This window comes from Siniperca chuatsi, linkage group LG16, assembly GCF_020085105.1.
Source record: "Siniperca chuatsi isolate FFG_IHB_CAS linkage group LG16, ASM2008510v1, whole genome shotgun sequence".
Taxonomy (NCBI): domain Eukaryota; kingdom Metazoa; phylum Chordata; class Actinopteri; order Centrarchiformes; family Sinipercidae; genus Siniperca; species Siniperca chuatsi.
The window spans coordinates 15494573-15508784 of record NC_058057.1 but is presented as its reverse complement, the minus strand read 5'-3'; the positions used below and the strand labels follow the sequence as shown (position 1 = coordinate 15508784).

Sequence of the window (14212 nt, the reverse complement as noted above, 5' to 3'; positions counted from 1 at the left end):
ATAGTAAAAAAGCAAAAAAAGAACCAACACTCATTTTAGTATGGTTGTAATGTAAGACCCCTGGCAAAACACACACCTCATTTCTTCACATTTGACGTCTTATGTTCTTTTTACTACATTTCTATAATTTAAAATGTTTAGAAAAAAGAAATGTTGAAGAAGCCAATTATTATTTCAGTGTTTAATTTGACAATCAATTCACACACAAGCGACTTAATTATGTTACAGGCCATATGTAACAACATTGATTTAAAATAAATCTCGCTGTCTTTTAAATCAGCTTAAGCTTTATTGTCCACAAGGGAAGACTTGTCTTGAAGCCAGATGAAACATAGAACACATGCAGACTTAAAAATACACTGCATAAAACATAATAAAATACATGAAATATATAATAAAAAGCAATTCAAAAGCTCAGTCTGTTCTTAAGACGATGACTTGTCTTAATTAACTTTTTATTTTTCTGATTTTTATTTCACACAAGTGAGTGTAAGGGCATCAATTCACTGAAAATATATTTTTGTTTTAAAACGTATCTTGGCTACAATTTAGCCTCTTAGTGGAATGGCTGGGGATGGATGAAGCGTGAACGACACTGGATTTTTAAGGCAGATACCAATACCAATATTTGAGAGTTTAAATATGATAGCAATATATTGGCTGGCTGATTTTCTTTTATAAACGCAAAAAAGGATCCATTACATTTTTTAATTCAATTTTTAAGTTATTAAATAATTGTGACACAGCTGAATAATAAACTTGTCAGTGCTCTCTGGTTGACAAACTGTGTAATGGAGACGCTGTTCCTAAATTACCTCAAACACATCTTTGGCATTTCCGTGCTGACATTTCTTGTTATACTGATGCCAATTTATCTCCAATAAGCTAATATCTATTGTCGATGTATCGGCCCGGGTGACTTATCGATCCAATTCTAATATGAACACCCTCTTTGTAGTAACATCCACAGTTCTGTGTTTAGCAGATGTGTACACAACATAAACAATCATCACACTCAACTACTGCTTGTGATAACATTAATGCACCTTTACACTGAGCACACATTTCTATTAGAAAACTATAAATGTTCTATAGCTCCTGAAAACAGTGCTGAAATACACAAAGACTGAACTCATAACAAAGGCCCATAAGACAGCTGACATTTTAACATATACCTGCAAACTTGTGAGGATAATTTACCTGTCTGTCTGCACTTAAATGTATAGTGGTCAGGTCAAACTGGGGGTTAAACAGTGGTCAGACTTTAAAGGTGTGAATATGCTATTGTTTGTGTCTACAGAGTCAGCTGCCAACTGGAAATGGCCAGGAGAAAACCCAACGTGTTTTTACTGTTTGATGTTTGAAAGTGCAGTCTGTTAACTACAATATATCAGCATTAATCAGCTTAGAACTGCATTATTTTATTTTATTACAATTTCTAATTTATATCATGGACTGCCAAGCTGAAAATTCTGACAACATTACACTAAAAGTACATTACAATTTTCTTGCACTTGCAATGCTGAATTCATATTTTTTGTTGGCCACGACTGGAGAACGTTGTGGCCACAGATGAATGTACGAGACATTTACTGTTCATTTCATGACCTAGCTCTCAGAAAACCTGTCATTGTCCATTACAAAAGATCAGGAACTTCAACAGCCTGATTTTAGCATAGGAATCTGGTCTGTGCACACAGGCAATACCCAATTAGGGCCCTCAGACAAAGCAACCTGTGAACTGTGAATGTCTTTACCAACAAGCACATCCTATCTGAACAATGCTGTATGTGTCAAAGTACAGAGATCAATAAGTGCTGTTGTGGCTGTGAAATGACACAATGGCTGTCAAGTAATTTTCCCACAGAGATCAACAAGGAAATAACCAGAGACAACCATTGGTGTTTTTTAGGTCCACCCTACACGTCTCTTTCAGGAGCGTGATAGTTTAATGCTAACTTAGGCTCATTTAGCCAAAAATACAATCCACTCCACGATGACTTAAACCCAGTTACAGCTGTAACCCATAAATCATATGAATGAGGAGAATGCAGTAAAAAGTCTGGCACTTTATCACTTTATATTGCAATAATCATGTCACCCCACACCCAATGTAATTAAATATGATGCATAAAATTGCACCTATAATTGCACAGGTATGTACAAAAATTCATTCTGACATAAAAAAAAACAATAAACTGTTATTAAAAGTACCTGTAACCATAAAAGCTCACTCCTGCAAATCTTGTCCAAATATGTGTGAACAAATTAGTGTGTCTGTGGTGCTACCTGACCTCTTGACTTGATCCCCCTCTGAATCAAATGAAGGTGACCCACTCAATAACAAGTACCCACTCCTGAAGACTTTTGAACTGATGTTTGTGTATTGAGATGAACTTTGTTACCACTGAAAGGGGAAAGGAAGCATAATTCCCTAAATACATCAGTATTGAGGAGCAGCCCTCTAAAGACCTGTATCTTAATAAAACGTAAGTTATATTATTTGACATTTAAGCCTAAAGGAAAGATACCATCACCAAAAGAAAAAAAAACGACAACCCTGTAAGATTATGTGTCTAGTTGCAGAATCAGTCAGGATACAGAATTTAATCAATGCATTTTGAACCACATATCCTTTAAGTTATTTGAAAACATTTATTTATTTGTTGAGTGTCTTCCTGCTTTATTCAATATGTATACTCTGTTATTCATTATGTACACAAATACCTAATGCATATAGAGCATAGGAAACTGGCCACATAGTGTAGAGCCTTGACGAATGGCTACAATCAGTTGTTGAAATATATGCAACTATGTTTATATTTGTAGTTAATGTGAAATTTGACTGGAGATTATTAGATACAGCAGGGAAAAAATGTGTTCCTTTGTTATCAAGCAACAAACTGCGAGGCCGCTGAGGAAATGGCAGTTTCCGACTGTGTCTCTTTGAAGGCTACGGGTCCATTATTGCTTCATCCATTCCAAAGCGGATAAATGTTTTCACTACCGATGTGTATTGAGCATGCAGATTCCATTAAAAACCCTTTAAAGAGACATGCGGCCGCTCCACCGTCCCAGGTGTGATGCCTTAACACCTCCACAGGCCTGCAGACGTCTGAAGTTGCTGCACGGCCGCTGCAGTGCCAGCCGACGCTGATGGTTGCCCCATTCACACATACAGGCAGCATCACCTTTGATCATGGGGGGATTTAAACCCAGCGAGCGCGCAAGTCTCAAACTCAGTCTCAAACTGGAAATAAGACGTTGAGGAACATGTCTTCAGTTCATGGGAATATGCGCGTCGGGGATCTGAATCATTTCCACATGTATCAAGAAGGACCTCTGCAGATGAACAGCATGGTGAACTCAGGTTGGTGGCTGGCAGCGTAACGGCCTTACAGCTGGCTCTGTGCGTAATTTACGCACAAGTCCAGCATCATGTTCCTATGACTCCTACTCATCTAACGTTATTAACTAAACAATGTGCGTTTTCTTCTCAGATTATGGAGCGGCAGATGTTACAAACTACTTCAACTCCGCAAACTCTGTACCGCGGGCGGATAAATGCGTGGCAATACTGACCCACAGGAGGAAGAGGACCAACTTCACCCAGCAGCAGATTGAGGTGCTGGAGAAAGTTTACTCAGACACTAAATATCCTGACATCTACCTACGGGAGAGACTGGAGGCTCTGACCGGGCTACCGGAGTCCAGAATTCAGGTAGTGTCTAGTTTAAATCACCCCTCAGATACGCAGTGTCAAACGGTTCATCCAAAATTGTGGTATGATTTTTCAATATGGATTCAACTGTCCTCACGTTTGTTTGCCCCCCCTACAAATTCCAGGTGTGGTTTCAGAACAGAAGGGCCAAGTCTCGTCGCCAAGTTGGCTCATCAGTGTCCATGAAGGTCGCCAACCCGCCAGCAGCTGGCCCCTTCAGCCAGCTCCAGAGCAGGATGGGCCCAGAGAAAGGTAATTGTTAGTCTTAGATTTTTTTTTTCACTCAAGCATCAAGTGGGCCTGCTCAATTGGGTTTTTTTCCACAATTTTTCTTAATCCTTCTATTCACTTGGTTCACATATCACATACCATATCACATTAGTTAATGAATATGCTGCTGAAATATCTTCCTTAATGTATTTCTAAACTCGATTTAAAGTCACCTAAATTGATATAAATTGCCTGAAACAACTACTCTCTCCTATGTAGGGAATGATCGAAAGAGCAATGTAAAACAATGTTTATTTACTTTCAGAACTAATTGCTTCATTCTTTTTGTTTTCTCTTTCAGTTTATGACAACAATCATGGAGCTGAGGTACACAGGATAGGGGGGTTTGGACTGGAAGCCAGTTTCAGACCTACAATGCACCAAAACACAGAAGATACTCACAGAACCAGTATACCCACCACACCCAGCAGCTATGAACACACGTCCCTCTCCTGCATCTATAACAAGGAGGGAACCAGAGTGAAGCCTGAGCAGATGGCACGACACAAGCTGAGTGTTAACGTCCCATGCTGTAACGTCCATCTGTATCCCAAGGAGAACGAGCATCATCCCAAGATCGAAGCAAATGTGACTGGCAACCAGGGTCAAAAGGTTCTGGTGGAATATGACAACTTCCCACCTAACAAGACCATTGGGCCAGAGATGAAAGTTGTGATTCCTCCCATCCCGACCCAGAATAACTTCAGCAGGTCATCACCAAAGGATAATGGATGCCAAATCCAGTATCCACACATGAGGGCCACAGGGGACAGGTTCAGTCACTTCTCCCCAATCCAAGCCACTGAGGCACAGGACTTCACTGACTCAGACTCTGACTGGGAAAACGAGGCCATGGCAGGCTTTGGAGGCTTTATGTGATACATTACAGGATATGATATAAAGAAAGCTACATGTATCATAAGAAGCAGTATACAATTGTTTGTTTGCATAAAAGGAAAATTCGTATTTATTGTAAAAAAGTAATAAAACTGTTAATTGTATAAAAAACGGGGGGAAAGGAAAACAAAATGGTTTCATCTGTTAATAAATACTAAAAACTAGAAGACCAAATGCTGTGTTGCAATATTATGTTTAATATAAAAAGACAGAAACATTTATATACAATTGCCCTGAGGCACTCTCATATACAACTTTACAAAACTGAAAAAAGGAGATTCTCTAGGAAAAAACTGCTGACTTGAATTTTTCGAGGTTACATCTGTGATGCAGGCTTAGTGTGGGAGTTGCAGCAACAGCCATGCCAAATATGGAAATGCTAAGATCATCTTAGGGAGTAAAAGACATCAAAACCCCAGAGTTCTCCTTTATAAAAATACCAAAATCTCTTTTCAGTGCACACAAAATTACAAAAGCCATTTCTAAATACACAGCAGAAATGTTGACAATAGTCCTAATAATCAGAGATATTGTACAATTATCTACAATAAACAATTTTATAAAACATTCTTTAGCCTCCCCGTGCTTACCATCAGTGGAGCAACAGAACACAACACTTACAGGGGGAAACTTTAGAAATAGCAAAATATTGTTTCATAACCATACACACCTACTCAAAAATAAATAAATATGGACTATAAAAACTGTAAGAATCAATGTTTGGCACATGAAACCAATAAATAACCATTTGTTGAGTTTAGAGATGTGGATTGGTGGCAATAGTTTAAGACTCTTTCAGGTTTGTGTTCAATTGGGTGCACCAACATTTTCATACAATAAAATGGGTGGGTAAAATACTTAGGACATCCTCCCTCCGGTCAGCACAAAGCTCCAGGAGTCTGGGCAGAACTCTGAGTCGTTTCACATGGACATCCAAATTCAGATTGGGTGGTGGTGGTCCACAACATCCACGTGGGATTTATTTGCAGTCTTTTAACAGTTCAGGTGAAAGCACCATCTCAAAAGACACTCCCCTGTGTGTGCATGCACCTGTGTGTGGTGTAGATGATGCAGGTACTCAGACTGCATTGGTGTTGTTGGCAGCAAATGCGTGCAGATTGCCCAGCTGACTAAGGCCGCTCTGGATGTGTGCCACGTGGATCTCGACATTATTCTGGAAGCAACTAGAAATACAGAAAAGAGAATAGTATCAGAAATGTTCAGTACTTTGAGGCTGACTGAATGGTGATTGGTAGTGACACTGACTTGGATGATAACAAAAAAGAACATGTTTAATTACTCGTGTATGCCATTCGAACCATCCCATCCACCGTCGCGTGTAGTGTGACCAAGAAGTGTAGTTAGAAACACTGCAGGGTCTTTTTACCTGAGGTTGGAGGGATCAATAGATGCCTTGATGTCATTAAGGGAGTCTGTTAGAGATTTAAACTCAAATGAATTCAGGTCTCCTCCATCTGCCAGACACTGAAACAAAATCAGGCAAAATGATAGCATGTTCATTACTCAAAAGTATTAGTCTATTATTTAAATAATGTTCAGTATACATACAAAAGTTGTTTGAGAAAGTTCACAACAGACCTATTAACACATTGATGTTGCTGCCAAATATGTTGCAAAATGAACTCACTGACAAAACCAGAGAGAAACAAACTGCGTACATCCATTGTCCTCCTGACATACATTAGAAAATCTATGAGCAGGAATGAAAGCAGACAGCAGCTGAGCGTTTATATATCCTCTACCTTGATCTGTAGCAGCAGAGCCGTGAGGCGGGAGATGAGCTGTGTGAGGCTGGGGTTTGTCACACTCGGCTGTCCGTCCTTCAGTGAGTTGCTCAGCTGCACCATCTGCTGGGCCTCATCTTCACAACGCCGCCGCAGATCTGTGGGATGGTCAGCTGGAACCATGCCCTGATCTGGAGCAAGCTGGACGGACACATTAGGGATTCACATCTTAAAACAAGGCTCTGTTAGTTAATCTTTCCAGATTGACTAGGAAGTGAGAGGCTAGAAATATCAGAACAGGGCATGACATATCACAGGTACACATGCGTTCCTGTACTTAGCTTCAGGGCAATAACTAGTGATGGGACTGAAGTGTATCTATTGACATACCTCACAGCAGAACTGTTGAACTTCATGAAGCACCTTGTTGAGATCTTTATTGAGCTGTTCAAGCTCAAGCACTGTGGTAGCATATCGCTTCTGGAAGTCTAGGTCAATAGGCATCGAATACGACTTCTGAACACAAAAACACAATCACAGTTTTAGTTTGGCTTCATGCAAAACATTTAATAGGTTTTGAAGCAACTTTTTTTAAAATTGTAATTATGATTGTACCAGTTTCTCTGCCTCTGTGTTCATTTCTTTTAAGTGCTTGATGTGCTCTTTCTTGATCATGAGGATCTTGGACAGCCTTGTCTAGTCATGAAAAAATAAGACAAAAGATTTGTTAGAACAAAGTGTTACAAAGTTTTAGGATGTCAGCTTTTAGTATTTGACAGGAAGTATTTACCACTTGGACAAGGAATTTGACAGGAAATCCTCCCAGAGTATCTCCCTCAGCACCGGGCAGTTTGTTCCTCCATGGTGACTGGTTGATAAGAGGGTCATTGTCCTGTTATCAAAAAAAAAACAAAAAAAACAAAAAACAAAAAAAAAAGTAATTTATCTTCATAAGCAATCTAGAGGAAGAGATTTGCAATTTTGCTTATACTGTTGCAGTATGATGGCCACTGTTTAAACACTGATGTGCTGTCAATTGATCAATTTTTTAAAATTTATTATCTTAAGAATTAAAGCTCAAACTGATTCACGACAGAAAGTGAATAGCAGATCAGACAAGAATTAGATTTACTGTTTTAGTTTGAAGTTTTTAAAGATTTGTGCAGTAGAAAACTCAGCCTTTTCCTCAATAATAACTTGATTCAATGCAACACTGCCTAAACCGTCCTTATACAGTAAATCCACTGACACCACTGACTAGAACACCTAAATATACTTTTGCATGCATACGTTTACAGCCTGCTTGTACTAGATATGCTAAACAAAACCCATCTCAGAATTATTGGCTGCCTGGCCAAGTAGCTGTTGCAGTAAATAAACCTTCTCACAGCCAAAGCAGATTTAAATCAGTACCAAATATCATTAACAGCTGTGAGACAATGGGGACATGTGCGATGACGCAGCACATGTACATCTGTCATTAGATGTAGGTTTACAGTACCATGAGGACAGGAGTGGTAGCGGATGGGTAAGGCCCTCTAGGTGGAGTCATGAGGTTCTGCATGTAGCGTGATGCTCGATGCTTCTGGGCAAAGGCTGAAATGGGCATGGTCTCATTGGGCTCATTGCTCTGGAAAACATAATCATCACCAGATATTTAAGAGTGTTTAATCAAATTTCTTCACTACAGCTGTTGTGCATTTTTGCTTTTTGACAATTTCTTTTTTCTAAATTTTTAATGACACTGCTTTACAATTTGTATCTAAGTACACGTTAGAAAAATAAAGACTGACATACTAAAGTTGTTATGTGTCTAAGCTCAAACGCACTTACTTACAGTGGTGCTGTTATCTTAGCAAGGCAACATGCAAATCTTACCAGGACTTCATAGTCAGGCACAGTGTGTGTTCCCAGGCCACTGCGGTCAAAGGTGACACGATAGGTGGCAGCACTGGTGTCCACTGCATCGATCTGCCCTGTGAACAACCCATCATGAACGCCTCGGAGTCGGGCTGTGGAACAAAAAGAAAACAAAGAAAATCAGAACTCGTACTGGTAATACTGTACAGATCTGCATGGGACATCCTTACTTGCCCTGTGTTGGGTTTGAATTTTCTTATCAGCCAATCTACACAAAACAATGCAGTCCCTCTAAAAATATTTGTTTCTGACTCACTTTTAAAAAGACATCACGCAAATACTGAGAATGTAAACTCGGTTGCTTTGCAGGTCATTTGACTGCAATAACAATAACAACCTAACACTTAACCAGGACTGTCTGGCTGTTGTAACGGCTGACAGTGGTGTATGCTCATTTCAGTCATCTTACCAGTGACTTTTGTCCCTATGATGAGTGGCAAAGGGATTTCATCTGGAAGGTCTTTGCAGTTTGACACGTCAGACAGTTTTCTTTGCTGCAGCAGGCGCATCTTCTGCCTCTTCTGCCTCAGCGCTGTCCGTTCCTCAGCAAAGAATGCTGACGAACACCTGGAGGGCCAATAAAGCATAGCGCTTTTTTTAAGTCTTTGTTTGAGAAAATGGTGTTATTAAAAATACAGAGAAAACAATTTCACACTTTAAAATCTGACAAAAACAAAGACAAACATGATGAATGAAAATGTTGTGTGGAGGCACAAAGCTTAAAGACTGCAGCATACCGTCGAGGTTTCCCCATCAGTCTCCTGATTGTTCCCCACTCAACCCTTGTCAATTTTCTTGTTTTCAGGTTGGGGAACGACTCCTTCAGACACAGGCAGAATTCATTGTCACCCTCAAAGAGAGGTCTGGAAAAGAAAAGAAAGTCCAAAATCTTTTTTGAGAGAGAAATACACAGCTTAAGATAACATTGTCCTACAAACATGTCTGATTCTTGATTGGGAAAATCCAAATTGCCGCCCAGTTGCTGCTGACCTTGCAAACCAAGTTCAATGTAATTACAGATGATCAAAAAGCTTAAACATTGTTAAAGCATCTCTGAATTGATTGATTGTCTTCTGACAGTGAAAGTGAGACTTTACCTGTCTATATTGGAATAGAACCATTCATAGATGCACCATTTGTGAGCTTTGGGTAGCTTAAGGAGGTTTCTTAATCTCAGCCCTATTTTCTGGGACGCCTTCTTATCTGGTGTCATCACATTAGAAAATTTCTGTAAAGAAAAACATTAAAAGAGTCATTCCACATACAGGTACATATGTATTTTGAAAAATAATAAATAAAATAAATTGAACAAACACCTAAAGGTTATCCTAAACAAATTCTCACGTATTCTTCCACTGTGGAAGGCAGCTGTTAAGATTTCCCACAAATGATTCACTCATAGGCACATCGTACAAAAGGTCATAGTCATCTGGACACTGTTTTCAGAATCAAGACGTTTCGGCTCCCATCCGGAAGTCATTCTCAATTGTGAAAAAATGGGATGGGAACTAGAAATTTAAGCTACTCTGTGTTACATAAGCCCTGCCCTCAGGAAGGAATCTACCTGAGTATCAATTGAGAATGACTTCCGGATGGGAGCCGAAACGTCTTGATTCTGAAAACAGTGTCCAGATGACTCTGACTGAAACCTTTTCTACAATAAAACACTCCTGAACGAATGAGGGACTGCACCGTCATAGGCACATAAGTAACTTCCCGCAACCAAGCTATAAAATTATCATTATAATTTGAGTGGCTCAACATGTGTGGTCAAGCGAGCGACTGGTGCGAAAGCACCATTTTAAAAGGGTTGTTATGTTTACCTCACTGGCTTTGTAGCTCCTGTTTAACAAATGAGAGGCAGTGTCATGGAGTCAAATTTTACTTCATACCACAGTCTGTAACTTTCATCTAACAACTTAGCAGCCTCATTGTTTTCTGATACACTCTCTTTTGACGCATTTTGGAGCCATTATTGCTCTTCAAAACACTTGGTTCTGTTGCTTTACATTAAAAGCTTACTACAAGCAAACCACAGGAAGACTTAGCGTACGAACACAGAACACAGGAAGCTAGGGGTTGCTGTTGCCTCCAATTCATTTTTTATGACAAGGGGCAAATTTCTTGCAGGACCTGGCAGCCTTACTGCGTTCATTGTGTTTTTCACCCTTACTGTAAAGCAGCTACTGGAAATGGTGACATAGACATTGAGGCTAGCCATTGACTGTCCGCTTCCTAGTCAATAAAAAACAAAAACAACAACAACTTGTCAACATCGTGATGTGGACTTCTCCAGAGCTTCTCTTTGTAGTCTTTTGCAAGGAATGGTCAATGGTAAAAGCCAGAATTAGTTGGATAAACAAAGCGGATTTACTTCTGTAGGCCATATACAGTACGCCAGATATTACAGCTCTGTGCTATACCTTAGAAAAGAAGAGCCAAATTATTCCCTCATTTCACTATGAATCACTTTAATGATGTGTAGTCTTTACCTGTGGTGTGGTGGAGACCCTTTGGCTCCTCCGAGGGGATCTGGAGGGGAGACGCTGCTGGGGCTGCTCATCCTCCTCCCGAAACAAACGGCTTCTCTTTGAGCTCCGTGTGGGCTGGAAAGTAAATTGTGTACAGCAGTTTATGAATAGTGCCAATAATGCTTACTTTTTACATTTTTTATTTGACTGTGTAAACTACTCTGCGCTGCCATTTTGGCCAGATCTCTCTTGTAAAAGAGCCTAATGACTCTCAGGAGACTTCCTTGTTAAATACAGGTAAAATAAATAAATTCAGATTTGAAAGAGCCTACTATGTCTCTACTGTAATTTGCAGATTAAATATAGGAAATATAGACCATTAATCATATACTAGAAAACCAGTGAAAGTTTCTGGGATTGTTTTCATCCTCAAGCCAAAAGGAGTCAAAACATGTTTATACACAAGGGTAATGGCTCAAATATATTTTGCACATATTTAAATATTGCTACATGAGATGGATAGAAATTCGAAACACATGTATAATAAAATGCAATTCAATACATTAAACCTGCAAATACTACTTATTACTACTTTATTATTATTATTATTATTATTATTACCACTACTACTACTACTACTACTATAATTTATTAATGTTCTCCTGCAATTTTAATTTAGACAATGTCTGAGTCGTGTTGATTCCACAGTGTTGTAAATTGTGAAGCTGGGGTTTGTGTTGTACTTTATTGATCATATTAACTAGCCTTTTATTTAATGGTTTTAAGCTTAGCATTCATAATATTGTGTATGACAGAATCTCTTCTATTGCTTCCTCTTTTAAAATTTCTAAAAATCGACAAACTAGCACTATGTTTCTTACCGTGTCCATTGTGAGGGAGGAATGTCGTCCCCTGGTGTTGTGAGCTCTTGGAAAGCTGTTCTTTTCATTCAGAGTGTTGGACAAACTCCCTTCTGTTAAAAAACAGGTGCATTTACTCAAAACAGTGTAAGGACACCAGATACAAGACCCCAGTGAGAACTACTCATTATCAAATGTCAGACTCAAAACTGTTCTCAAATCACAGAATATGTAAATTAATTTTCCACTTATGAGTGAGACTGGAATAGATAGTGTTCTTACAAGTCTTAACACAAAACTTTACTAATATGGAGACAAGATTGCATTGGAAGCAATTACAGGACAACTGCTTACACTGTATCCAAGACTGCATCATCCACTAATGTAAGGTAGTGTGGGTTGTCACTGTAAACTTGTCGTTATGGTGAGTCATACAGATGTCTAATCCAATGAATGAAAAAGATTCCTGACCTCTTTAGATTAGGAAACCTATGGCATATGTCAGGTAATACACATGCAGACAAGATCAAATCACAAGTAGAATAATTTTCATTGGCCAAGTATGTTTAGCTATGCAAGGAATTTGACTCCAGTTTCCAGTAGTTCCCAATGTACTTACACACAGCGCCAAGAACAAATGTACAGAAAGATAGACAACTAAAAATACTGCCCACATACCTTTAAGACTGACAAGTGCCTCTGCTGAAGAGCCTGAGGAAGAGGACAAATTGGGCTACATCAATCTTCAGTAACACACTAATGACATTAGAAAACATAAACATTTCACTAAACAGGTCACTGTGATGAAAGGTAATTAGGCCATGCTCTTTAGTTTGAAATTAATATGGTACGTTTATTTTTGCTATCAAAGAAAACGTCTGCAAATTACTGACGTCTATGAGACTGTCCTTTAAACACTGACAGCAGCCAGGTAGGTTAACTGAAGTTAGATATAGCTAGCGCAGTCAGTTAGGCCTTAACCCCCAGTTTGAGCTGTCAGGCACGGGCATAACATCAGCTGGACAGATCATATCAAAATTAGCTAAACTAGCTAACGTTACACTATGTTACAACCCGGCGATAATATTTAGTTACATTAACTACGTTCACATCGACTGAAATGACTAGTTCAGCTGTTAATAGCCAAATAAGTTGGCTAGTTTCCCTTCACCAGCTTGTCAAAATGATACACAACGCGTTACCATGTAACGTTAACCAGCGCTAACGAACGTTAAATATAAGGATGGTATCACGGAAGACTAAAAAAAACTATGCCCAGCAAAACAGATAACTAGCTAGCGTGTGTACTTGGGCAATAGAGACATTGTGGCAGACCTTTTGTTACTGATGCTTACGATCTAAGGCTAGCAGACGTTAGCTCAGAGCTAAGCTAACGTTATTTGTTTACCCAGTTGGGCTAAAGTAACTTGCTTAACTCCAACATTAGCTATGGTTAGCCTCTCGTGCTAACAAGCGTTAGCCGACTTAGACTGACCGGTATCTCTTTGCGTCTAAAAAATACTTTATGAACTCTGCCCAAAACTTGCGATATTCATTACATGGACAACGATAGCAGTTTATTACCAAATATTTATTTTATCACTACGGGACCGCTGCGTGTCTACAATGTAAAACTCCGTGAATTTGTGTTGTTACTCACTCTCGTCTAACAGCTGGTCCATCTCCGCCATCTTGAATTAGCCGCGCCGCTTTTTCAAAGACCTTGTCAAAATGCATTCTGGGTCGGGACGCTATCTGGAGGGCGATTTGAGAAATAAAACCCTTATAATTTACAAAGAATCACTTTGTATTATATATGCATACACACAATTATATTCACTTAATATAAATCCAACTTCCCGTATAAAATGTACCGGGGAATGCTTGGAAAACCGTTTCATGTGCAAAACTGGAAGTCAGAATCCAGATGCACTCAGCATCCCTCCATTGTTTCATACAGCATTTCAGTTACTGTCACAGATTTAGTTTTTCTTAAATTTCAAATATGGTTGGGGGTGTGAATGCTTTGTTCAACTTTAAATATTTCCTCCAGGTACAAGCTGTTGTTTTTACCTGGAGTTATACACAGCACCAGAAACCCCAGTCCACCATAAAAATGGCTTTAATGAAGAAGAAAAGCCTCTTTTAAATGGGAAATTATGTTAGTAAACACTACTACTTTTGTGTATATATGCAGGAGGGTTTTCTAATGGTTAAATGTCCTATGAGATCCAACTTCAAGCCCAAGCTACCATGCTGCTGAAGAAGTCCTTCTATCTCCTGGAGTACTTATTAGTAGCTGACCCTGACCAGTGACCTGCCCAAGAG

The 14212-nt window shown here is 39.2% G+C and overlaps 2 protein-coding genes across 5 annotated transcripts; one reads left to right on the top strand and one right to left on the bottom strand.

Annotated features, from left to right (window-relative positions):
• The first annotated feature begins 2857 nt into the window (after positions 1-2857).
• Positions 2858-5902, top strand: mixl1 (Mix paired-like homeobox). Its single transcript, XM_044169784.1, has 4 exons — positions 2858-3370; positions 3501-3721; positions 3847-3973; positions 4293-5902. The coding sequence occupies exons 1-4, from the start codon at positions 3274-3276 to the stop codon at positions 4868-4870; spliced, it is 1023 nt and encodes a 340-aa protein (XP_044025719.1). The 5' UTR covers positions 2858-3273; the 3' UTR covers positions 4871-5902.
• lin9 (lin-9 DREAM MuvB core complex component) lies at positions 5066-13659 on the bottom strand. Of its 4 annotated transcripts, none has more exons than XR_006374993.1 (15): positions 13545-13659; positions 12563-12595; positions 11906-11997; positions 11046-11159; positions 9651-9781; positions 9291-9416; positions 8963-9120; positions 8512-8645; positions 8135-8263; positions 7424-7525; positions 7249-7329; positions 7024-7149; positions 6652-6834; positions 6189-6373; positions 5066-6072 (listed from the first exon to the last, which is right to left on the bottom strand). XR_006374993.1 is itself a non-coding variant. In XM_044169780.1 (15 exons), exons 1-15 carry the CDS (start codon positions 13573-13575, stop codon positions 5967-5969), a joined length of 1644 nt encoding a protein of 547 aa, XP_044025715.1. In that variant the 5' UTR covers positions 13576-13659; the 3' UTR covers positions 5066-5966. The 4 variants fall into 4 exon arrangements, 3 of the variants coding, with proteins under 3 accessions (XP_044025715.1, XP_044025717.1, XP_044025716.1); XM_044169780.1 differs by having other exon boundaries at positions 6276-6373; XM_044169782.1 differs by lacking the exon at positions 13545-13659 and adding an exon at positions 13469-13487 and having other exon boundaries at positions 6276-6373.
• Positions 13660-14212: the final 553 nt, after the last annotated feature.